Here is a 25,921-nt window from a genome sequence, read left to right on the forward strand (position 1 = left end):
CATCCAGGTTGCCACGGAACATTGAGCAATTCTCTGTGCTCTACAGAGGGTCCCTTTTGGGCGTCCACTTTAATACAGCTGTGTGTATATGTCCATTGCAGACTTCCTAACTATCCCTTCCCTGCAACCTCCCCACTGTCAATCATAAGTTTGTTCTCTAAGTCTGTGAGTCGGCTGGGAGAATTTTAAAAAGCCATTTACCCAGCAACATCCTGGTGCTCTGAAAGGAGGAATTCCCTTTCAGAAAAGTTGACCCAGACTTAGCAGGGACATTTACCATCAGAATTTCTACTTATTTTGATGTATTTCACTTACTGAACTATTAAATACCCACACAGAGTTTTGCATGTACTTGAAACAAAATCTAAATAACTCTTCCAGAAGAAAAAGAAAAGAATTGAGTCTCTTGCTGCACATGGTTTCTCTCGGTGACTCTTGTCAACTCTTCTGAACTCTCTCTCCTTCTCTCTTTGAACAGATGACCCGAAAGTCATTATTGCTAATCTCACGGTAAGTGTTGCGTGTCCCAGGCCTCTGCCCTTGGAGTAACTTCCACACACTCATCTCCTTGCTTGCCTCCCTGTAGGGTGAGAGGAGTGTTTTCCTTGCTGCCCTGCCATCCAGTGTCTTTATTTCCTTAAGAGCTTTCAAAAATCCTGGCCCACGGACAACAGTGGGCTCCCTAATGGTCATGGCAATGATCCAGAATGGGAATATTTGATCACACCATTAGGGCTGAAAAACCTTCATCCTTGGTTCAGTAGACCCTTGCACTTTCTGAACCGGGTTGCCCCGCCCAAATTAGAGAGCTTGAAAGCGCCTGAGGCTGTGACCTCGTTTAACCTCACTGCGCTCCCTTTCCTCTGCGCACCCCCCACCTCACCCCTGGACTTAGCATGTTTGAGAAAAGCCTTGGAGTTTGAGCTGCTCCGGGTGACAGTCCCACGAGTCAGGGACGCATCTGAAAAACTCCTAACTCCCCTCTGTGATACCCTTCCATATCTTCTTCAACGTTACCTAATCCCCTTTGAATCTGTTTCCCGCTTTTATTATTTGATGGGAGGGGGTGGGCGGTCACAATTCCATTTACTCATGAATTAGCCTTTCCTTTGACTTAAAACCTCCTTCAGCTTTCTGGAGAGAATGTCTTGGGCTTTTCCAGAAGACTCTCCATGCAAAATTCAATGTCCATTTATATTTCAGTGTAAAAAACCAGACCAGCACTTTAAGCCTTACATGAAACAGCACCTTCCCAAACGTTTGCACTACGCCAACAACAGAAGGATCGAAGACATCCATTTACTGGTGGAGCGCAGATGGCACGTCGCAAGGTACCAGGGGACAGGCCGCCCCTGTTTCTCACCTTCATAACTATCCCCTCAGCCCCAAGGGCTTCCCTGGAGGCTCAGACAGTAAAGAATCCGCCTGCAATGAGGGAGACCTAGGTTCAATCTCTGGATCGGAAGATCCCCTGGACAAGGGACTGGCTACCCATTCTGGTAGCCTTGCCTGGAGAATCCCATGGACAGAGGAACCTGGCTGGCTGCAGTCCATGGGGTCGCAAAGGTCACATGATTGAACGACTAACCCTCCACTGTATGTAATTCTGTAAGGCAGTTGCAGTGCTGTAAGGTCATTAGCCATTATAAAAAGAAATTTCTGACTTCCCTGGTGACCCAGTGGTTAAAAAGCCACACTTCCATTGCAGAGGGCGTGTTGATGAAGAAAACTTGGGAGTTCAGGAGAAGTTAGTAAAACATGAAGACAGTTGAGCAGATTAGCATAGACCAAAGTCAGCCATTTTAATTAGCAGCACATCTTCTCAATTGAACTTGAATTGTTGAGTTATTATGCGCACATATCTTATTATCCCAAGCTGAAAGTACTTTTCCCAAGATCAAGGACTCAAACATTAAATTTCTTTGTTTTTCCCCAAGTGCTTTGCTTCAGTGCTGTGTACCTGTACGTACTTAGGAAATATTTGTCTTAATAAACATGTAAGTGTTTTGGAAAACTGCTACATGACTCTAAGCAAAAGGCATCTTCCTGTCACAACAAAGAAGTTCAAATTCTTTTGATGTCCTGAGAGCAAGGTTTCCGCTTTCTGTTTCTAAACAGAGCTGCTGCCTCGGTAAGGCTTGGCTCTCGTTAAGCTGTGCCACTGTCACGTGTGTTAGGCTTACCGCTTGGTGATACTTGCCAGTGGCACTACCAGATAAATTTGTTGACAGGGAACTCTGTATGCAAATATTTCTATGGAATACAGATCTCTGTTCATTGATCAAACATCACACATTTAAAAAGCGCCAGCGGGGTGTGCACTTAGCATGGAGCCTAGTGACAGGCATATAGAAGTGAGCCCCAGACAGACCTGGTCCCAGAGCAGACTCTTTCAGTCCTGGAGCCAGTGGGGCACGTGAGCAGACAGCTGAAGGTTTGTGGCAACTCTGCATCAAGAAAGTCTATTGGTGCCTTTGTTCCAACAGCGCTATTTTAAAATTAGGGTATGTGCGTTGTTTTCTTAGACATAATGCTACTGCATGCTTAATACAGCATAGTGTAAATAGAACTTTTATATGCCCTGGGAAACCAGAAACTTCGTGATAGTCTCTTAATCGAGGTGGTCTGGAACAGAGTGTGCAGCACCTACAGGGTGTGTCTGTACCTGTGACCAGTGCTTTGCTCAGTGCAACCGCGAGCTAGGAGGAGGGCACTAGACCTCAGGTCCCGATCTGTTCGAGGCTGATCGTCAAAGCCAAAGCACTGGGGGCAAAAAGACAGCATCATCTTTCATCACCCTGGGAATGATGCAGTGACAGTGGAGAGGAGTATGCTTGTATGAGTAAAATGTACTTCTTAGAGACCTTTTTGTGCGTTGGACTATTTTTTATCAGAGCGATTTTATGAGAAGTCCTGATTGATTGTACAATCGTTTCACTCTAGGAAACCTTTGGAGGTTTACAAGAAACCATCAGGAAAATGTTTTTTCCAGGGAGACCATGGATTTGATAACAAGGTCAACAGTATGCAGGTATGCTCCCAGAACTATGAATTGAAGTGTATTTTGGAGGTTCTAAAAAAGGATGGGAATGGTGGTATGAGTGAAGCTTGCAGAGCATTCATAACTGGAGGGAGGGTTGCTCCTGGATATTAGCAATGCCTAATTGTTTTTGTTTGTTTTCTTTTCTTTTGGAAGACTGTTTTTGTAGGTTATGGCCCAACATTTAAGTACAAGACCAAAGTACCTCCATTTGAAAACATTGAACTTTATAACGTTATGTGCGGTAAGTCACTTATTTCATCAAAACCAGGAAAACAATCAGGAGTTAACATATGAACTCTTTTGATGTCAGAGAAAGAAATGAGGTGTCTGTTTTCTGGGATCACCTCATCTTTTCATTAAAACAAATACTGTAATTTGCCCATTGGTTCAAGGGACAGAATATCATCCCCCTTCTAAGGCTTCTCTGTCTTCCTTCAACAGTTGACTAATGGGGAGTTTTCATGGTGTTGCTGTTGGCAGCCTCTGGCTGATCTAACATAACATTACAGTCTGACACCACCGGTCGCAGGCCGGGTGAAGCGAGAGCTCGGCACAGAACTGTCCCCCGCCTCCATCTCTCCCATCGCAGCCCAGCGCACGGCTTGCCAGCTTGCCTCCTGGCCAGCTATTTATGTGCTCCTAATTATTTTTCTTCCTGGAGTCTCTAGTTGCTGGATGAGGACAGCTTTTCCTATTTAGTAAGGGAGTGCCAGTCTGGCGGTTAGAGGGGGAGTCTGCACGTCGGGTCTCCTGGGTTCCCTCCCCTCTGGGCTGCCGGCGCTCCCTGGCCCTGCCTCTCGGCTCAGGCCAGTCCCTGTGTGCCTGCTTGGCAGCCTTCTCACTCACTCTGAAATCAGCCTGTTCATTTCGCAGCGGCCCTTCAGGGCACACGGCCAGAGCCTCCTCTTGCCCCATACTTCTGTGGAGTGCATGAGAGGGCAGGCTCGAGGTTATTTATTGATCATAAGCCCCACTTCAAAACTCCGGATAAAAAGTCTCACAGAGAAGCAGAAAGGCAACGATCCTGATGGTCCTTTGGTTGTAGCTATCACAGATATAAAGATGGCGAAGTGAGGCCCTGTTCCTTCACTCTTTCTTTGTGGGAATGTCTCTCTTGATATCAGGCCATGAAGATGCTATTTTAGAAAGTTGTTGCCAAGACCTCATCAGGCAAGGATGATGTGGGAACTAAGAAGGGAGCCTGCCATCTGAATTTGGTTGTATCCCATTCTGATTTGTGTTCCAAGTTTTCCGGCCCTTGGAAGGTGAATGGTTTTGCCTCTCCTCCTATCTCATCAAAAATATTTACAAAGTACCTGGCCCTTTTCTTTCTTCTCATCAGATCTCCTGGGATTGAAGCCAGCCCCGAATAATGGGACCCATGGGAGTCTGAACCATCTCCTGCGTACCAACACCTTCAGACCGACTATGCCAGAGGAAGTCACCAGACCCAGTTACCCAGGGGTTATGTACCTTCAGTCTGATTTTGACCTGGGCTGTACCTGTGATGATAAGGCAGAGTCAAAGGTAGAAGTAACCTTTTTTGTTTATCATGGAAGAGCCTGCTGGGTGTAGAGAGGTGGTGTCTGATAGAACTTTATCTGATGATATGCACGGTCTATCTGCACCATCCAAAATAGTAGTTGCTAGCTACAGAGCTTTCGAGCACTTGGAACTAAATTTTTAATTTTATTTAGTGACTTGTGGCCACCATATTGGACAGCACATTCATAGATAATGAAGAGCAAAAACTAAAATTCATACTATTCTGTGGAGTTGCAATTCCTAACCAAACATTTTTCTGTTTTTCAACCTGGATCACATGTCTAGCAGTCATGGTCCCAATAGGAAACAGATGGCCCGTGCAGAGGAGGTTTTTCAAGAAGGTTTAAAGGGATTGTTTCAGTCACATTTAATGAGAAGACTATTTACAAAGCTGGCAGGGTAGAGGGAAATCGAGGAGGGATAGTAAAGGCGCCTGGGGCTCCCAGGGCACCAATCTGGATCTCAACGAGAAAGGGGAGGAGCAGTTACCAGCCCGTGGAGAAAGAACCCTGGAGGAGGGGACTGCAGTTTGGTCGATGGTGCAGTGAACACACTGCAGCCTGCAGAGAGGAAGTCGGGGGTGTAAACACGCCCTCGCCACCCCTGCTGGTGCCTCTCGCTTCTGGCGCCCAGCCAGAGGGCAAGCTTGCTCTTTGATGTGGCCCTGGACATCAGCCTCCTAGGCACAAGGCAGGGAGGGAAGCGGGCAACAGGATGGGGAGGTGGGCGTGCAAATAGGCGCTACCCGGCACAGCGAGTTCAGACAGTTATTGAAACAAGCACGTGTCCAGTAATGATTTTTTTTCTCATGTGTAAAAATCAATTGTATTTCTGAATATAGCAACAGACAATTGGATAATTAAATTTTAAAACATTTACAATAGCGTTAAAAATATAAAATATCTAGGAATGCTGAAAACTATAAAACAGTATTGAGAGAAATTAAAGAAGACCTAAATAAATGGGAAGGGGATGATAGAGGATGAGATGGTTGGATGGCATCACCGACTCAATGGACATGGGTTTGGGTTGACTCCAGGAGTTGGTGATGGACAGGGAGGCCTGGCGTGCTGCAGTCCATGGGGTCGCAAAGAGTCAGACACAACTGAGCGATTGAACTGAACTGAACTGAAGTAAATGAACCGATACTTATCATTCACTGAAGGACTCAATACTCTTGGCACTTCTCCCTAAATTAATCTACAGATTCAAAGCAATCTCATTCAAAATCCCAGTGGATATTTTTCAGCTTTTTCTTTTGTACTGGAGTATAACCAATAATGATTTGCTTATTGAATTTTATATTGATCAATGGCCTTTAAAGTTGCCAATCAGTACTCCTGACAGCAAGATACAACCCATGTTACCACACTGAGTTGATAGGCTTCCACCACAAAGTAAAGCAGTCTATGATTTTTGCGTGAGGTCTCATCACAGGCAAATGTGTGTTCTTGCCATTAGACCTCAGAAAAATGGAAAATAGTTTTCCTATTGGTCTTTCCCCCTCCCCCTACCATTGTCTACCTTCTAGGTTTCCTTGGGGCCTGGGAGCCACAGTTTGGGAGGCCCACCGTGGGAGGAATTTGCTTCCTTTCCCTCCACTCATGCCTTATTTTTTTATATATGAGCTCATTATCTTTTTAAGTTTTCTTTTTTTTTTAACGTGGACCATTTTTAAAGTCTTTGCTGAATTTCTTTCAGTATTGCTTCTGTTTTGTGTTTTGGTTTTTTGGCCACAAGGCATATAGGATCCTAACTCCCCGACCAGGAGTTGAACCCTCAACCCCTGCGTTAGAAGGCGAAGTCTTAACCACTGTACTGCCAGGGGAGTCCTACATCCCCTTTAATGCCTCCTCCTTTAACTCCTGATGAGAACGAACAGTGCTAATTAAAGTAGGTAATTCTAAGACTTCAGCTGGAGGAGCTGAGTTGCCCAAGTCAACAGGAAGTGGTCTTTGAAGTGAATTCCAGTTATATTTTTAGAGGCATCTATTAGATCTTGTTTTCTGAATTACCTTTCCTCTGAGAAACAAGAAATATTTTGGTTCTTTTATCTTAAACTGTTTTGGAGGGATTCTACATCATCTTTATTTTCTCAATGGTTTTCTCCAAAAGACTACTTGTCTTAAAAAGAAAATACAGACATACAAAAAAGGTATAAAGATTAATAAAATGAATACTTCAATACAGACATCGTGAGAAAGAAAATTTTAAAGATGGAACAGAAGCTCCACATGACACCCCCACCCCAATCCCACTTCCTTCCTACCTCAAAGCTAACTAACATCCCGTCCTGTGCTTAGTCGCTCAGTCATGTCTGACTCTGCAACCCCATGGGCTACAACCTGCCAGGCTTGTCTGTCCATGGGGATTTGTCAGGCAAGAATACTGGAGTAGGTTGTCATTTCCTACTCCAGGGCATCTTCCTGACCCAGGGATCCAGCTTGAGTCCCCTGCATTAGTAGGTGGATTCTTCACCACGAGCCCCCGAGGAAGCCCTATAATTGCCATGGAGGCCTCTGTACTTTCACTCCGTACATAGGCATCTCAAATAATATATCAAGATACCTTTAGTATAGTTCCCTAAAATAACCTATAATATAGTTTTGAATATTTTATTTTTTATTAAAAAGATGTTTTAATGGCTGCTCCTCGAAGCATTTTAGATACAATTCTCACACCAGGGATTGAACTGATGGCCCCTACACTGAAAGTGTGGAGTCTTAACCCACTGGACCACCAGGGAAGTCCCCTGGATGTTTTATATTTTTTATGTAAATGCTGTTATACTATATGTATCCTGCATTTATTTGTTGATCACTGTATTTTTAAGATTTTTTACAAATTAATACATGAAGATTTATCTCATTCATTTTTATAGCTAATATCAACAGTTACTATAATGCATAATTGTACAACTAGTGCATCATGATTTTATTTATTTTGCTACTTGAGGATGTTTGGTAATTTCCAACTGTTAGTGCCTCCAAACAATGCGGCTATAGACATTACTGCAAATGTCTTTGTACATATGCTAGAATATCTCCAGGATCTACAGTGGGAAATGGAATTGCTGAGTCACGACAGTTTCAGGATTGCTGGGTCATTCCATTTCTACTTTAGAAAAGCAATTTTATAAATTTGTTTGGGAATCACTTTAGTGTACCTAGAGATTAATCCAAACTTTTGAGGCAGTATTAGAGTTAATTTATATATATGTGTCCTAATCCTCATCATTGATATGTGAGGCTGGTCCCATGATTATCCATGGTTTTAAGAAAAGGAAGCAAAGTCACGGAGAAATTAAATAGCATGCTCAACACCATAGATCGCTAGGAATTAGAGCCTCAGTGTCAATTTGAGATAAAGTAGTAACACTTTATAGAGCAGGTGATATTGATAAGGCTTAGCACCCTATTTTGAATTCAGCTGTGTACTGAATAGAGAGAAGGGCGCTGGAAAAAAAGGCCATTTCTGATCTGCTTTCTTTTCCTTTTCTGTGTGTGTTTGTTTTTTATTTTCACACATGAAGAACAAATTGGATGAACTCAACAAACGCCTTCATATAAAAGAGGCCACAGAAGGTAAGGAGCTGACGGAAAAAAGAACCAGATAAGTTTTGTTTCCTCGTTTTCAAAAACTGGAGAGACTTATTTACTTCATAGTATAAGCACAATGTTTTCTTAAAATTTGAATTGGGATTACAGAGTGACCTTTATGCGATCTGGCAAAGGGTATTGGTTTTTTCTCTGTATACAAGATGCCAGCTATGTAATAGAAAAGTTCTATTACCCTTCTTTTCCCCCTCAACAGCTTTTAACCCTCTGAAAAACAGACATGCTGTTGTGTATCTGATGGGTTATAAGTTAAGGGCTGAGGGGACTTCAGATGAAGGGGACAGAAGTCACCATTCATAGTGGTAACAGCTGGTTCCCCTGCTGAAGCTTCCCCACCTGGAGTCGGTGTGTATGTCAGGGGGAGGGGTGCCCGGAAGGAACTGTTAGAACTCTCTCCCAAGAGGGTCTGGAGCCCTAACCCACCCTCCTCTTGTGCTGCATACGATTGTAACACTCCTGGCTTAGTCAGCTTCTGCAAGTTTGTGATGAGACGAGAAAGCCTCAGCAGTTTGTGCATTTCTTACTCCTATTTCAGGGTACTGACTGCTGACCAAGTGCTCCTCTGCCCCCTGGCACTTTCATTTTAGAGTCGGTGTGAAGGAGCTGGCCTGGTCAGAGCACGCCCGTCTTGGGGCAGAACCAGGCAGCAGGGCTCAGTGCGTCTGCTTTCCTTTGATCAGCGCCTGAGCCAACATGAGCCTCTCATGGCTTTCCGTCTCCGCTCGGTCGTTCTGGGTATCGATGTGCATCCTGACGCTTCTCCCGTCCCAGCTGCCCCATCTGTAGGCCTGAGTCTGCATCCTGGGCAGAGGGACTGGGGCTGAGGGCAGAGTGTGTGCCCCTCCATCCCGCTGACATCCTGGTGCAGGGTCGAGTCATGTGTCCATCCTGGGGTTTCTGGCCGGGTTCGGTGCTTCTGCTTGGATGAGGCATTTCTCACTTTCATTTCAAGTGCACTGGGGCAAGCAGGGCGCGTGAAGCCCATGGAGGAGGGACGTACATTCTCTCCACAAGGATGTCTCCTCCATTTTCCTCGGCGATGGGTGGAAGCGTATAATCATTTACACAAGAGCAGTAAATAATTAGGAACAGTAATGTGATCTGTCACCCAGGCTCTTCCTTCTGATTTTGAAATCCCGGGAAAATTAGAAGAAATTAGAAGAGGGGAAGCCTCCTAGGCAGGTTACTACAGCAGAGGCGACAGCGTCTTCTAACAGCAAGGGAATGACCGGAAGTGTGTGAAAAAGAAGGCTGAACTCAAGCACAGCTGCCCAAGTCATGCAGTCTAGACGCACGTAGTCAAACTCTCTTGAGAGCGTTACTTGCGTTATTAGCTGACATATGGTTGGTTTATCACATGTGCCGTCTTCAATCTGATTAAGCAAAGGCTGAGGAAACCCGTGGGAGATTTTATTTCCTTGACTTATTTCCCCTCTCTGTAAAGATCTTCATCTTTCCCCCTCTTCCCTTTCTGCATATCCACCCTCCTGCTTCTCTCTGTGATGACGGAACACAGACTCTTTGACCTGTCATTGGATGAACACGGCTTTAGAGAAAGAACTTGCTTGATGGAAGGTACACAAACTCTTCACAAACTCTAGAAGTGATTCAAAATATTTGACATCAAATCTAGTGGATGACAGTGTCATTATATTTGGAAAAATTGCAATACTGCCAGGATCAAGAACCCACCTGCCAGTGCAAAAGATGTAGGAGACGCAGGTTCAATCCCTGGGTCGGGAAGATCCCCTGGAGGAGGGCATGACAACCCACTCCAATGTTCTTGCCTGGATAATTGCATGGACATAGGAACCTGGCGGGCTACAGTCTGTGGGGTCACAAAGAGTCAGACACGACTGAATTCATACACACACACACCATGATCAAGGAGTATAGAGTCTCATGATTTGAGTTTTTCAAACATTCAATCAGCAAGGCAGAGAAATATGACTGAAATGTTTCTTTTCTGAAAGCTACTAATGAAATAGTTAAATTATGATAGCTTTGAAGGGACGCTCATGTTTTTTCTGATTCAAGCTCTGGCTCTTCATGGTCCTAAAACATTTCCAGCTGGAAAAAAAAAATCTTTCACTTCGTTTTTTGGTGGCAGTGTGCTCTTGGGACAAAACCAGCCCCACACTCAGCACAAAGAGTGGCCTCACACTGCTGAGCATGGAAGTAAGAGGCATCTTCTGGCAAATTACTGACTCTCAGGGCCGGCCGGAGCTAGACTTAGCGACTTCATCTTTTCCTTTGCCCTGCTCAGTGTTGAATACGTCTTATTTCTCGATGATTTCACATCACTGAGGCTTAAAGTTTTTACTTTTTCATGGCGATGGACCCTCATGAGTATTTGTTAAGCACCTGCCCTGAGCTGGGGGTTGATTTCGCTGAGACGTTCTGTCAGGTTCTGTCAGCCGACTCACCGCCAGTTCCAACACGTGACTTCACAACGGTGACCTGAGATATTAGAGGGAGGTCATGGTCACACATCTCCTTGGCTTGCTCATGGCTCTCTGTTTTTTCCCTTTTGTTTTTGGCTGTGCTTCGTCCTCATTGCAGCGGGGCTTTTCTCTATAGTGGTGAGCAGGGTTCCTCTCTAATCCTCCCTGCAGCGGTTCCCCTTGGTGCAGGGCTTGGGCTCTGGGCTGTGGGCATCAGTAGTCGTGGCTCCCAGCTCTGGAGCCCAGGATCAATAGTTGTGGCACACGGGCTTAGTTGCTCTGCAGCATGCGGGATTCCTGGACCAGGGATCGAACCCGTGTCTCCAGCATTAGCAAGTGAATTCTTTACCCCTGAGCCACTGGGGAAGCCCTGGGACAGCCTCTGATGATGCAAGGGAGTCTGTATTTATTTTTATTATAATTAACGGCTTAATATCAATAGACTTTTTTTGTAAAGTTGTCTGAGTTTGCATAGCACTGTTTGCTATGCATGCCCAGTAATGGCTCTTGGCAGTTGCCAGTAACTGCAGAGACACAGGAGAGATGCTGAAGCCATTGCGCGAGGTGCGAACAGCTGCGTGTGCCTGCCGTGGTGGGCGCTTGTCTCAGCTCCGGAGGTGGGCGAGCCGGGCGTCCTCTCCGGCGGCCGTGCCTCTCCCTGCCTGTCGGCGTCTGTCTCCTCAGGGCCGCCTCAGTCACTGCTTCAGCTACGGGCGCCCTTTCCTTGCTCTGAGTTCCTTCAGGCCGTTGTGGCGTGCCTGGTTCATACGTCTGGTCCCCCCTGGAAATCATCGGGGGCCGCTCTGCTGGGGGGAACCTCGTGAATTCGAGGTGCTGTGTGCACTGTGCTCAGAGTAATCACTTACGCTTTCTGCACATCTTTGAACATGTACTGACCTAAAGCTCTATACAAATGTAAAGCTGTGTTATTTTCCTGCCTAGCTTTTTCAAAAAATACACAAGTAGGTAGCTGATTCTTTCAGAATAAATCACGTGCCCTGAACATACATTTGTACCAACACATCTGTAAAAGCTATGCATTCCAATAGTGAAACAACCCAGGGTAAATTCCAGGTTACAGAAGAATGGTATATTTAATTAATGTTAGGCTATGTTTTATCACCAACTCAATGGACATGAGTTTGAGTAAACTCCAGGAGATGGTGAAGGACAGGGAGGCCTGGCATGCTGCAGTCCATGGGGATGCAAAGAGCTGGACATGACTCAGTGACAGAACAACAATGACAAATGTTTTATTATAAAGAATAAATTTACAGAATCAGTCCTTTACTAAAATGAGGGGAAGAACAATATAATCTTCAAAAATTATGATCTTAACTGCTTTCCAAAGCCCCAGTATTTCTACATTTGTAATGAATCCCAGATCTTAGTTGCATGCCTGCTATTTCTACATCAGATGTATTTAGTGTCTTGACACACGTACTGAATTTTCATTTTGAAATCCGTTGAACTGATGAATGAATGAATGGATGAGATGGGGATGCTTAAATCTCTCACAGCAAGCATTTCTGGCCCTGGAGCCGGGTGGAAGTTTCACTGTAAGGGTAACTGCACTGTTATTTTCGCCTTAGTCTCTTCTCTGTTTACATTACTAACCGTGTTTTATATTTTCTTAGTCAGGTTGGCATTCACTATCATCTTTGTGAGAAAAAGGTAAACATCATTGTAACACCCATGTTTGGCTCCTTATCACACCCTATGGGAAATTAGTTAGGTTAGAAAAATGACTTAACCAGCTAGTGATTCTTGTCAATTTAAAGCGGAGTCCTGAACAACTAGAGAGGGACACTCCTCTGTAGCTCTTTTCAATTATGAAATGCTTCTCATCTTTTGTTATTTTACTGGAGATGTTAGTATTGCTAAAGAAAGGAGGAAATATACTTGTGTTTCTCTGTGCATGTATCCTCGTGTGTGTTTTGCAGAGGACTTAGAAGAACTTAAAACATAGCATAATTGTCGATTTATAGTAGGATTCAGGATGAATTGGACGAGAAAGTAATTTTTTTTTAACCTTCTCTTTTGTATTGGGGTAGAGCCAATTAACAAAGAGCGTTGTGATAGTTTCAGGTAAATAGGGAAGGGACTCAGCCATATGTATACACATATCCATTCTTCTCTAAACTCCCGTCCCATCCAGGCTGACACATATCATTGAGCAGAGTTCCGTGTGCTATACCTTGTTGGTTATCCATTTTAAATATAGCAGTGTGTACATGCCCATCCCAAACTCCCTAACTATCCCTTCCCCCATCTTTCCCCCAGGCAACCATAAGTTTGTTCTCCTAAGTCTGTTTCTGTTTTGTAAGTTCATTTGTATCGTTTCTTTTTAAACTCTGCATATAAGGGATGTCATATGATATTTCTCCTTCTCCAAATACTTAATTTTAATGACTACCTATCAGTATTCCTTGCTGATGTTGAAAATTTACTAAATTTGTTGTTGTTGTTCTGTCACTAAATCCTGTCTGACTCCTACGACCCCATGGACTGTAGCACGCCAGTCTTCCCTGTCATTTACCATCTCCCAGGGTTTGCTCAAACTCATGTCTATTGAGTCAAGGATGCTATCCAGTCATCTCATCCTCTATTGCCTCCTTCTCCTCCTGCCCTCAATCTTTCCCACATCAGGGTCTTTCCAGCGAGTTGGCTCTTCTCATTAGATCGCCAAAGTATTGGAGTTTCAGCTTCAGCATCAGTCCTTCCAGTGAATATTTAGGGTTGATTTCCTTGCGATGTACTGGTTTGATCTCCTTGCTGTTCAGGGGACTCTCAAGAGTCTTTTTCAACACCACAGTTCAAAACCATCAATTCTTTGGCACTCAACCTTCTTTATGGTCCACCTCTCACATCCGTACATAACTACTGGAAAAACCATAGCTTTGACTATATGGACCTTTGTCAACAAAGTGATATCTCTGCCTTTTAATAGTCTGTCCAGGTTGGTCATAGCTTTCCTTCCAAGGAGCAAGTGTCTTCTAATTTCATGGCTGCAGTCAGCATCCGCAGTGATTTTCAGTCAGTCCAGTCACTCAGCTGTGTCCAACTCTTCTGACCTCACGGACTGGAGCACACCAGGCCTCCCTGTCCATCACCACCTCCTGGAGTTTGCTCAAACCCGTGTCCATTGAGTCGGTGATGCCGACAGTCATCCTCTGTCATCCCCTTCTCTTCCTGCCCTCAATCTTTCCCAGCATCAGGGTATTTTCCAGTGAGTCAGTTCTTCACATCAGGTGGCCAAAGTATTGGGGTTTCAACTTCAACATCAGTCCTTCCAGTGAATGTTCAGGACTGATTTCCTTTAGGATGGACTGGTTGGATATCCTTGCAATCCAAGGGACTCTCAAGAGTCTTCTCCAACACCACAGTTCAAAAGCATCAATTCTTCGGCGCTCAGCTTTCTTTATAGTCCAACTCTCACATCCATACATGACTACTGGAAAAACCGTACCCTTGACTAGACAGGACACCATCTGAGTGGTGGGCTTCCCTGGTGGCTCAGAGGGTAAAGCATCTGCCTGCAATGAGGGAGACCCGGGTTCGATCCCTGGGTCAGGAAGATCCCCTGGAGAAGGAAATGGCAACCCACTCCGGTACTCTTGCCTAGAGAATCCCATGGATGGAGGAGCCTGGTAGGCTACAGTCCACGGTTTCGCAAGGAGTCAGACATTATTGTGGCTTGTTGGCTCTGATTAAATTATAGGACTTCCCTGGTGGCTTGAACGGTAAAGCATCTGTCTGCAATGCGGGAGAACTGGGTTCAACCCCTGGGTCTGGAAGATACCCTGGAGAAGGAAATGGCAACCCACTCCAGTACTATTGCCTAGAAAATCCCATGGATGGAGGAGCCTGGTAGGCTACAGTCCATGGGGTCACAAAGAGTCAGACACAAGTGAGCGACTCCACTTTCTGTCACTTTCTTTCTTTGACTAGACAGACCCATGTTGGCAAAGTAATGTCTCTGCTTTTTAACATTCTGTCTAGGTTGGTCAAAATTTTTCTTCCAAGGAGCAGCATCTTTTAATTTCATGCTGCAGTCACCATCTGCAGTGATTTTCAGTTCAATTCAGTTCAGTCACTCAGTCGTGTCCAACTCTGCGACCCCATGAATCACAGAACGCCAGGCCTCCCTGTCCATTACCAACTCCCGGAGTTCACTCAAACTCATGTCCATTGAGTCGGTGATGCCATCTAGCCATCTCATTCTCTGTCATCCCCTTCTTCTCCTGCCCCCAATCCCTCCCAGCATCAGAGTCTTTTCCAGTGAGTCAACTCTTCGCATGAGATGGCCAAAGTATTGGAGTTTCAGCTTTAGCATCAGTCCTTCCAATAAACACCCAGGACTGATCTCCTTTAGAATGAACTGGTTGGATCTCCTTGCAGTCCAAGGGACTTGGCGCCCCCCGAAATCAAGTCTCTCTGTTTCCACTGTTTCCCCATCTATTTGCCATGAAGTGATGGGACCAGATGCCATGATCCTAGTTCTCTGAGTGTTGAGTTTTAAGCCAACTTTTTCACTCTCCTCTTTCACTTTCATCAAGAGGCTCTTTAGTTCTTCTTTGGTTTCTGCCATAAGGGTGGTATCATCTGCATATCTGAGGTTGTTGATATTTCTCCTGGCAGTCTTGATTCTATTAGAGTGGTATCATCTGCATATCTGAAGCTGTTGATATTTCTCTTGACAGTCTTGATTCCCGCTTGTAATTCATCCATGCCAACATTTCACATGATGTCCTCTGCATATAAGTTAAATAAGCAGGGTGACAGTATACAGCCTTGTCATACTCCTTTACCAATTTTGAAACAATCTGTTGTTCGATGTCTGGCTCTAACTGTTGCTTCTTGACCTGCATACAGGTTTCTCAGGAGACAGGTAAGGTGGTCTGGTATTTCCATCTCTTTAAGAATCTTCCAGTTTGTTATGATCCATACAGTCAAAGGCTTCAGTATAGTCAGTAAATCAGAAGTAGAAGTCTTTCTGGAATTCCCTTGCTTTTTGTATGATCCAACAAATGTTGGCAATCTGATCTCTGGTTCCTCTGCCTCTTCTAGATCCAGCTTGTACATCTGGAAGTTCTCAGTTCACATCTTGCTGAAGCCCACCTTAAAGGATTTTGAGCATAACCTTGCTATGAATGCAACTGTAGAGTAGTTTGAGCATTCTTTGGCATTGCCCGTCTTTGAGATTGGAATGAAAACTGACCTTTTCCAGTCCTGTGGCCCCTGCTGAGTTTTCCAAATTTGCTGGCATATTGAGTGCAGCACTTTCAGTTCAGTTCAGTCGCTCAGTCGTGTCCGACTCTTTGCGACTCCATGAATCACAGCACGCCAGACCTCCCTGTCCATCACCAACTCCCGGAGTTCACTCAAACTCATGTCCATCGAGTTGGTGATGCCATCCAGCCATCTCATTCTCTGTCCTCCCCTTCTCCTCCCGCCCCCATCATCTTTTAGGATTTGAGATAGATCAGCTGGAATTCTATCACCTCCACTAGCTTTGTTCATAGTGATGCTTCCTAAGGCCCACTTGGCTTCACACTCCAGAATGGCTGGCTCTAGGTGAGTGACCACACCATCATGGTTATCCAGATCATTAAGACCTTTTTTGTATAGTTCCTCTGGGTATTCTAGACACCTTCTCTTAATATCTTCTGCTTCTGTTAGGTCCTTACCCTTTCTGTCCTTTATCTGCCCATTCTTGTATGAAATAGTCCCTTGGTAGCTCTAATTTTCTTGAAGAGATCTCTAGTCTTTCCCATTCTGCTGTTTTCCTCTGTTTCTTTGCATTGTTCACTTAAGAAGGCTTTCTTATCTCTCCTTGTTATTCTTTGGAACTCTCCATTCAGTTCAGTCTGTCTTTCCCTTTCTCCCTTGCCTTTTGCGTCTCTTCTTTTCTCAGATATCTGTAAAGCCTCCTCAGACAGCCACTTTGCCATCCTGTTATTTCTTTGTCTTTGGAATGGTTTTGGTTACTGCCTCCTGTACAGTGTTACCAACCTCCGTCCATAGTTCTTCAGGCACTCTACCAGATCTAATCCCTTGAATCTATTCATCACCTCCACTGTATAATTGTAAGGGATTTGATGTAGGTCATACCAGAATGGCCTAGTGATTTTTCCCTACTTTTTTCAATTTAAGCCTGAATTTACCAAATGCCCTTTACTACACGACTACACTACAACTACACTGGATCAAGACAGAGCAAGGTGCTTTACATACTTGCTTGTAAAGAATGCAACAGCTCAGAGAGCTATGAGGCTCTGGGAGGTTAAGTTAGAGAATCACAAAGCTGAAGATGGCAGAGGAATAGGACAGGGAGACCACTTTCTCCCCCACGAATTCATCAAGAGAATCACAAAGCCATAAAGAGCTGAGATGAGATCTGACTCCAGTTCTTTAGGACACTAAAGCCTCTGTGCTTCCCTCTGTAAATGCTTCTCATTTTAAGGGTTGGAATAAAGAGAGAGTGTTTGAAGAGAATCTCAGATCATAGCAGGGTTTGGAAGTTGTTTCTGAAGCAGTAGATGCTTGGATACAAACTGCTGGTCATATGAGCTTCTCAGCAGACATGACTCAGGCCGAGCTCCTGCCCGGAGTGAGTGGGCCTTCCACTCAGTGTGCTGTCCATTAGAATAACCCAGCAGGCGGCATCCACCTGGAGACTGTCCAAAAAGCTCGGAGGAGAGTCATGGGCTGGGGCGGAGACCTGGGTTCTGGGTGCTGTCGTGTAGCTGGATTATCTCACACAAATCCTGACTCCTCAGTTCCTGCATCAGTAAGATGAAGATGACACTGGTCTGCCCAGTCTGTCTCTTGGGGTTATATTAGACGGGCCATATGTAGAAAGCCAGGTCTTGAAAGTCATAAAGAACAATATTTTGTTTTCAAATAAAACAATCATTTATTTATCCAGGTCAATATCTGGCAATGTTGGAGGTAGAGATACAATGGTAAACAAAATAAATAAAAGCCCTGTCCTCATTAAGTTATTATTTTATTGTGAGATTCAGCCTGTTGATGAGTTACAACACAGTGTTTTAAAGGCCGAGGTAAGAAAGACCAGGACACTAACAGAGAAATCCAGTCTAATCCCAGAAGCAGTTTACTCGGCAGTAAATGATAGTGGACACTCATAAGGCAAAGGGGGAGAAAGGAGGTAGGAAAAGCAGAGACCTGGGGTAGAGAGTCTGTGGTAAAATGTAAGAGCATATTATTGTGGGAGTGAATGTTTAAAACACAAACAGAAAAAGAGAGATTTTCATGTGACTCTCAAGTCAGCCAGCTAATCTATGGGAATATGGGTCAGAAAGCTGAAGAGGGAAAAGAAATACACACTCCAGTATGGACAAGCAAATGCTGGAAGACAAAAAAAGAGGGCTGGGGAAGTCCACACCACTTAAAAAGATTCGCCTCCCAGTACTTGCCAAATGTGGTATCTGGAGGGGAACGGTGGCATGTCCCGAGAATTCCAGACACTATTGTAAACAGGGAACTGGGGTGTGGAATGGAGGCTCCGTCTGGAATCTCATGGAGTAGGAACCCAGCCTGGGAAGACAAAAGTTATGCTAGATCCGTGTCAAGAAGTCACGAGGAACATATTTCAAAACTAGAAGTTCATCTGCAGGGTGGCTGGTCTCTAGACGGAGCATGCAGACTGAGCTCCAAGTGCACTCTGTGGCTCAGCCAACAGGGGCTTTCCGCTACCCAGAAGTGCTGAGTGACTTGTCCAAGGTGGTGTACGGAGTAGCAGAGTCAGGCAGTGACCAAGAACCTGTGGTTCTTCGATACCCTGATAAACCAAAAAGGGTCAGTCACTCTGTCGTGTCCGACTCTTTGCGACCCCATGGACTGTAGGTCTCCAGGCTCCTCTGTCCATGGGATTATCTGGGCAGCAATGCTGGAGGGGGTAGCCATGCCCTCCTCCAGGGTATCTTCACGACCCAGGGATCAAGCCCCAGTCTCCTGCATTGTAGGCAGACTCTAACACTGAACCACCAGGGAAGCCCTGATAAACCCAAAAAGGGAAATCTAACTTTGGATTCTGGGTTAAAATGTTTCTTGCTGCAGAGATGATTTCAGCTCTTATGCTTCAGGAAGACTCAGGTGGGTTCTTTCAGCCATTGGGGAGCTCGTGGGCTCTTAGGAAACTGCCAAAGCTACTACTTTTTTTTGTTTGTTTTTTGCTTCATCTCACATATGGTCAGTTAACAACCAAGGAAAAGTGAGTCAGATAATGATATATTTGTGCTCCGTGTGCCAAAAACTCCGGTAGTGCATATCTTGGGAGCTAGGAAGCCCACATTTCTGAAGAAGATCGAGTCTGTACATATAGAGCAAAAGCATAAGTAGAGGTGGAGAAGCCTAACTAGAGAAACGTTTCAAGAGAAACGGACTCTTGGGATGTCTGTCCCCTTTTCCTCCCCTTTCTCCCTCTCCTCCCTTTGTCTTTACCATTGAGCTGAACGCTGTGACCATTTTATTTGTCATCCCCTTTTGAGGGTGAGAAGGGCGATTATGCCAGGGCATAGGCATAAATGGGATGTGGGTTCACTGCCTTAGCTTCCTAAGTTCCGTAAGGACTGCACTGGTGCCCTCACCCCCATCTGTGGCATGTACCATTCTCAATGTTCCTATTCGACCATGTCAGTATCTCTGCTAGAGTGGGCACCAGACTGCATTTCAGATATTAATGCCATGTTTCTGTCTCCCATTGAACTGTGAGCTTCTTGAAGCTGAAAGCCTCAAGACTTCCAGTCTTGTCTGGGGAATCCCATGGACAGAGGAGCCTGGTGAGCTGCAGTCCATGGGGTCACACAGATTTGGACACGACTGAATGACTTAGCACGCACACACAATTTATCTCTATTCCATAACCCAAGACCTGACACACATGTTTGACAAGGGAGGATATATTGACAACATGTTTGAAGGGAGACAAGTGACAGGATTGGTGGAAAAGTTATTCCCAGGGGAAGGAAAAGGCGTCACATATATCAGAGCATAGAGTTGCTGACAATGATTACAGGCAGTCCTGCAAATCAGTCAGCCTTCATGGGATGGAGGGATGACAAGAAATAAGGAGGAACCAGAGTTGATGGAGTCCAGATTGTCCAAGACTATTGATTGATGCCTGCTTTAAAGAGGGGTGATGCATGAAGGAACACAGTTGGTGTCTTGCTGTCCTCCTTAATGGGATAGACTGGATGATCCACCAGGTTTGCATTTGAGCTTGGAGGAATGTGTTGGGTAAGCATGAAAACTTGAATGATAAAAAGAGAATCACTTCTCAAAGAATCTTGATACTTCTGCTTCCAGCTGAAACCAGGAAATTCAGAGGCAGCAAAAATGAAATCAAGGAAAACGTTAATGGAAATTTTGAACCTAGAAAAGGTTTGGTTTGAGTTTTGAAGGACAGTCTGACCTGGTTAATAACTGCTCCCAAGTACTACTGTTATGATTTGCAGGCTTTTTATGTGTTTGTTTTATATTTCATTTATATATTATTTAGCCTATTGTTTTCTAATTCTTAGCGGTGGGTCCCTAAATCAGCAGCTTAACCAAGGCTTCTACATTTACTGCAGTGCTGACGAAGCCCAACTGCCTAGAAAAGGCTTGCGTTGTAACAGTGTGGGCTGTTTTGCCTCAAATCAGCAGTTCTACTTGGGAGGGTCATGCAAAGTAATCTACAGAGTTTTCTCTGTTACTTGCGTAGAATGGTAATACTTTAATTAAAGCAACATGTATACATAATTTAATAAGTGATTGCCAGAAATGATTTTCTCTAATAGAAATCATAGCAAAATTTTTTTGGTTATCACTTAGGGAACTGTGAATTGCCAAAGCCTCAGTCGCTAACTATTTTGATCTGTAGGACCCCAATTTCTAAGAGTCCATGGCAATTCTGACTTTGGCCTATCTAAATTGGGCAGATCAAGCTTGAGGCATTTATTGTGGGTGTGGAATGAAGGTTTGCCTGCTCATGTCCCCTGTCTTCTTAGAAGATGAAGGTTTCAAACCTTTCTTTTTTCCTAAGAGGAATCTACATTCTGGGGTCTTAACTGAGTTCTTTGCTAACTGACAACCTTCCTTTTGTATTCAAAGGACCCTCTTGAATGCCACTTATTTTATCTATACATGTTCCTTTAAGTTCTTACCTAAAGGGTTTTCCTATGTGTCACAAAGCTACTTACTTTAAACGCTCATTACTGCTCACTTTTTATGCTGAAATAATGAATATTTGAGTTGCAGTTTACAAATAATGATCAAAGAGTGCCTTTCTCTTAATTAAATCGTTGGTTAATTTGATGAGCCTTTCAGGGTCAAAGGAATTAATTCCATAAAAATCCAACTGTCTTGACTTCCCACTCAGCTGAATCATTTCACAATTTACTGTTTCTTTCCCATGTAGATTAAAATTCTTTACAACTGGAAAATAATTATTAAAATAAATATGGCATTTGAATTACAGTTTTGATGACTGGAAGCCTTGACCCATGCTTAGGTGATCAAATAAACCACCAAAGTGTTAGGAACACTAACCTGATTAAATTAAGGAGAAGGAACTACATTATTAATAGTAAGCAAGCAAATGTTGGACAGCTTGACTCTCTTCATCTGAGTCTTTAACATTTGATGTACATTTTATTCTGTATTTAAGACAGATTATTTTTTCTTTCCTAGAGAGACATCTCCTCTATGGACGGCCTGCCGTGCTCTATCGGACTAGATATGATATCTTATATCACACTGACTTTGAAAGCGGTTATAGTGAAATATTTCTAATGCCACTCTGGACATCATACACTGTTTCCAAACAGGTCATTGAGAAAATTGGGTTTCATGTTCTTCATGTCATTACGCTCCATGCCTTAGTAGAATGATTGCTGGCGGAACAGAATTTTGTCTTAGAAAAGACTTTAATTTTTCCTGATGAAAGAAATCCTCCATTGGATCTATTGTAAAACATTTTGAATTAGGCTTTCTGCCATGTTCTAATAACTTCACGGTAATATGTGAACTAGCATAGCATACTAATTCTTTTAGTTCCTTTTACTCTGCTTGTCGTGGCCCAGTGGTTTCAGAAGCCATCAAGATCTGGCTGTGCGTTTTAATATACTTAATTATTTAGAGCAGGTTTAGGTTCACAGCAAGAGTGAATGGAAAGGACAGAGGTTTCCCATAGACCCACGGCTCCACACATCACAGCCTGACCCACTCACATCTTGGTTTGTTTTTTTAATGAAGGTTTGTTTCATGTTGGGGTTTCAGTTTTGGTAAAGATGAGATAGTTCAGTTTATATTAGAAATTAGAAAAATTTATTACAGTTGAGATATGTTTCTAATTTCTGAATACAAAGGACTACATCAGCTGCCCCAAACATAGCTTCTTGTTAATTTATACTCAGGCACATGCAATACATAAACAGTTATTTTTTTTAAATAGGAGATACGTCTATATTATTTCTCAGAATATTATTTTTTAAGCTGTCTTCTGTGGAATCTCATTCATTATGTCAACAGTAAGATTTCTGCCTTCTGTATTATTGTTTTATCTAAGACTGATAAGAGAGTTCTGCTAGTAGAAAAAAAAGAGTTTGAAAATTACTAGCTTAGTGCATTTAAAAATGAGGTCTTTTTTTTGTTTGTTTTTAAGAGTATATTTTTCTTTTTTTGGCCAAGTGGCACGTGGGATCTTAGTTCCCTGACCAGGTATTGAACCTCACCCCCTGAGTTAGAAGTATGGAGTCTTAGCCACTGGACTGCCAAGGAAGTCGTCTCTTTTTTGTTTGTTTATTTTAAAGAGGGATTGTCAGAGTATCAGCTATAGTAACAGCTAATGGGGTTGTGACTTTGGCTGTTTGGAACCAAGCAGTCTGGTTCAGTGCCCCTGTTGGTCTGGGACTGTTTCCCCCACGGCTTTGCTGACGACCTGTGACTCACCGTTCAGGCTGACGTCTCTGACATCGCTGCACACCTGACCAGCTGTGTCCGGCCCGACGTTCGCGTTTCTCCGAGTTTCAGTCAGAGCTGTTTGGCCTACAAAAATGATAAACAGATGTCCTATGGATTCCTCTTTCCTCCTTGTAAGTTACAGAAGACCAGAATCTAACCATTCTAGAGGGGTGTTATTTTGCTGAGTCTGGCGTGTGCAACTTGGTATTTAGGATTTCGGTGGTTTTAGAGGGGTGCTCAAGAGGTTGAGGAGACGAACTTCTCTGGGAGCCTTCCAAAAGCAGCCAGAAAAAGGGACCAGCTTTCACAAATCCTACTCCCAGGGAGTTCTAAAGTGCAAGGGAATATTCAGTGTGTCTCCTGACATTAAATGAGAATCTAAAAGTGAAATGGGAAATTAATAAGACATTAATCTTTTAAATAATACTATAGATGTGATCTCTTAAGAATACATGAAGCCCTTTAATTATCTCTCATTACCTTGATGACATTTTTTAAAGTCCAGATTACACTGGTAAAGTCAAGGAACTCTTTTACATAATACTTAGTAGACCCAAGATTAGGTTGGAAGCAAAAGAACATAAAAATGTTATTTAAGGAGAACGATTGCGTGAAGAAGAGAGGTAGAGTGGGAAGAGAAGTAGGCGATGGCATATACAGGGGATCCGTGGGAGTGAACGAGTCGGCCCAGTCACTGCATGCTGCTTGGGTCATTTTACAAGATTACTTTTTTTTATTGATGTCGATTTTAGTGTGTAATAGACACTATTTGTTTTCCTAATGTTTAGATCTGAGCTCGTCCCCAGAAGCTAAATATGATGCATTCCTTGTAACCAATATGGTTCCAATGTATCCTGCTTTTAAACGTAAGTCCAATATTTACCTAGTAGATTATTATTTGTGGGAAGAAATGTTTCTAAATTTACCACTTACCTTCCCTACCTCAATATTCATTTTAATAATAATAACTTTCATGTGTTTAGCCTTTATAATTTTCAACAACCTTTAATGTAAATTCTCTACTGCTAATCCAAATTATGAATCTGTGAGGGAGCTTGGTGGATTATTGTTTATCCTTTGTTTATAGTTAAGAAGTTAAAGTCACAAGAGGTGACTTGGGTCGTGAATGGTAGAAGCTGAGCTAAACCAAGTCTGTGCTTCTAACCTGTTGTTCTCCTACTTCAGTGCTCACTCTATCAGCGGTTTAAAGAGTCTTCTCTGTATTTCGGATGCTATCTAACATTTAACAACATCTATATTTATTTATTGAATGTTACAGTAAAAGCTATGAACAATCCTTCCTTTAGGGGAATGGTGATGATGTAGTCTGAATATTGATCCTGAAACCTAGCAAGACCTTAATGAGTCTTCTGAATCATCAGAGTATAAATTCAGCTGGTTTTAGGGCTGTGTAAATTATATACATTCATAATTTCTTTCTATACAATATAAATATTTGTGGGTGATAGTGATGAAATGAATGGTATAAGCATGGTGAGCTCTGGTTCCCAAACTGAGTTCTGGTCCCTGGAGTGTGACCACTGCCTGTGTGATCATAGAAATGCCATTAGCCTCTCATTTGTAAAATTATAAGATTTGGTTGCGTGACTTCTATGGCTTATATGGATTTGTAGCTTAATTGTCCAATGAACAAAATAATCCATTTTCTATTTCTGATAACAAAGAATTTATTCATTTGCCCATCCATCTATCCATTCATCCATCTTCCTTCCATCCATCCATCAATGCGTCCATCCATTCGTTTTCCAACCATCCATTTATCCATCCAACCATCCATTTATCCATCTTCCTTCCATCTACCGTGCATCCATCCATCCATCCATCCATGTCTTCAAAGATAGAGAAGGCATTATGGAGCAGGCTTGACCTCCCTTTATTTCATTTACAGCAAGCAGACCTGGATGCTTCTAGGAAAGTGGGAAAAGGAAACATTTCCACATAATTTCACTTAGTAAAGGAGCACTCCGGGAGTTGGTGATGGACAGGGAGGCCTGGCGTGCTGTGATTCATGGGGTCGCGGAGAGTCGGACACGACTGAGCGACTGAACTGAAAGGAGCACTGGGCTGTGTTACATGACTCTCAGGACTAAAATAAAATTTCAGAACAGAAACATGAGATGGTGAAGTGTCATCTACAAGGCCATGCCTCCTCAACTTGACATTGGTGAAATGGCCAACATGGTTTAGAGAAAAAAAAAAAATGTTTATTTGATGTCCTCAGTTAGTAAATAAGGGCTTATTCAAAGGTAGAATCTGTTGCATATGAGTGAAAATTTAAAGTATGCTTTTAAAAGGAGGTTTCCTGGTTTGTTCTCAGGCCCAGTGGAGAAATGTTTAATAAACTCACGTAAATCCATTTGTCATAATACTACATGGAATGCAGCTTCATTGAGTTTCCAAAAATCTGGGTTTCCTGGATTTCTTTCTTCTTTGCTGATGCCTTTTTGACCAAGCAGCAATAAAGGAAACACACACACACAGTCCCACCCTGAGGCTGGTGTGGCCAGAGGCCCTTCACAGAGGGCCCGCTGTTCTTCAGTGGGGACTGGTTTTTCACAGGCCATATTTCTGCGGGTTTGGCCTTTTGACTGTTCCCATTGTTATTTCTTTCCCTCTGTGTCTCTCCAATTTTTATGCTTAAGTTAACATTTGAACTTCTCCCCCACCGTCCTCCCTTCTGTATTGCAAATAATTATCCGTGGTGTTTTGGCTCTGGTGGGCTGCTCTGTCCTTCTCATTTAGAAGAAAGGATCATCAGCAGTTGAAACACCATGGGAATAATGCCCAAGTATTTTTTAATTAGAGGAGGTAAGAAATGATAACAGCCTGAACCTCATAACCCCCATGTATTGGGTTGGCCAAAAAGTTCGAGTTTTTCAATCACATAGTACAGAAAAACCTGAACGAGTTCTTTGACCAACCCAATAGCGTCAAGCGCAGTTAAGTCATAGCTAACATTTGGAGCCAGCTTCTCTGGTTTTCATTGCCCTTCCTCTCTTGCCTTTTCTCTTCTCCCTTCCACCCATCCTTCCCCCGCGATCGACTGTCGTGGAATTGGAGATAGCCTGGACAGGGAAGTCTTCTCTACAGGATGACCATGAAACTGAGAAATGCAGAGTGGAGGAGACACCCGGGAATTACAGATCAAGGGCGAGTTTTCTGGATAGAGGGAGGAGCACCTTACTCTGAATGTGCAGCACCTTACTCTGAAGCACGTTCAGCAAGTAGGGGCAGAAGAAAGCCTGTAGCTGAGGGGGAAGAATGGGAAGGAGAGTCACGGA

At 43.5% G+C, this 25,921-nt stretch overlaps 1 protein-coding gene across 9 annotated transcripts in view; it reads left to right on the forward strand.

Annotated features, from left to right (window-relative positions):
• The window catches only part of ENPP2 (ectonucleotide pyrophosphatase/phosphodiesterase 2), a 127,918-nt gene that overhangs the window by 90,603 nt on the left and 11,394 nt on the right, over nt 1-25,921 (forward strand). For 6 of the 9 annotated variants that reach the window (XM_055431662.2, XM_055431669.2, XM_055431665.2 and 3 more), the window contains 10 exons: nt 479-510; nt 1,204-1,331; nt 2,944-3,031; nt 3,197-3,284; nt 4,386-4,570; nt 8,121-8,172; nt 19,983-20,057; nt 21,348-21,484; nt 22,615-22,750; nt 23,408-23,485. In XM_055431662.2, the coding sequence (XP_055287637.1) occupies nt 479-510; nt 1,204-1,331; nt 2,944-3,031; nt 3,197-3,284; nt 4,386-4,570; nt 8,121-8,172; nt 19,983-20,057; nt 21,348-21,484; nt 22,615-22,750; nt 23,408-23,485 (999 nt within the window). The remainder of the gene's footprint in view (nt 1-478; nt 511-1,203; nt 1,332-2,943; nt 3,032-3,196; nt 3,285-4,385; nt 4,571-8,120; nt 8,173-19,982; nt 20,058-21,347; nt 21,485-22,614; nt 22,751-23,407; nt 23,486-25,921) is intronic. The other 3 variants (XM_055431666.2, XM_055431667.2, XM_055431671.2) reach the window with 1 other exon arrangement.

This window comes from Moschus berezovskii, chromosome 16 (assembly GCF_049115385.1).
Source record: "Moschus berezovskii isolate FMDL1 chromosome 16, NW_MosBer_1.0, whole genome shotgun sequence".
Lineage (NCBI taxonomy): Eukaryota > Metazoa > Chordata > Mammalia > Artiodactyla > Moschidae > Moschus > Moschus berezovskii.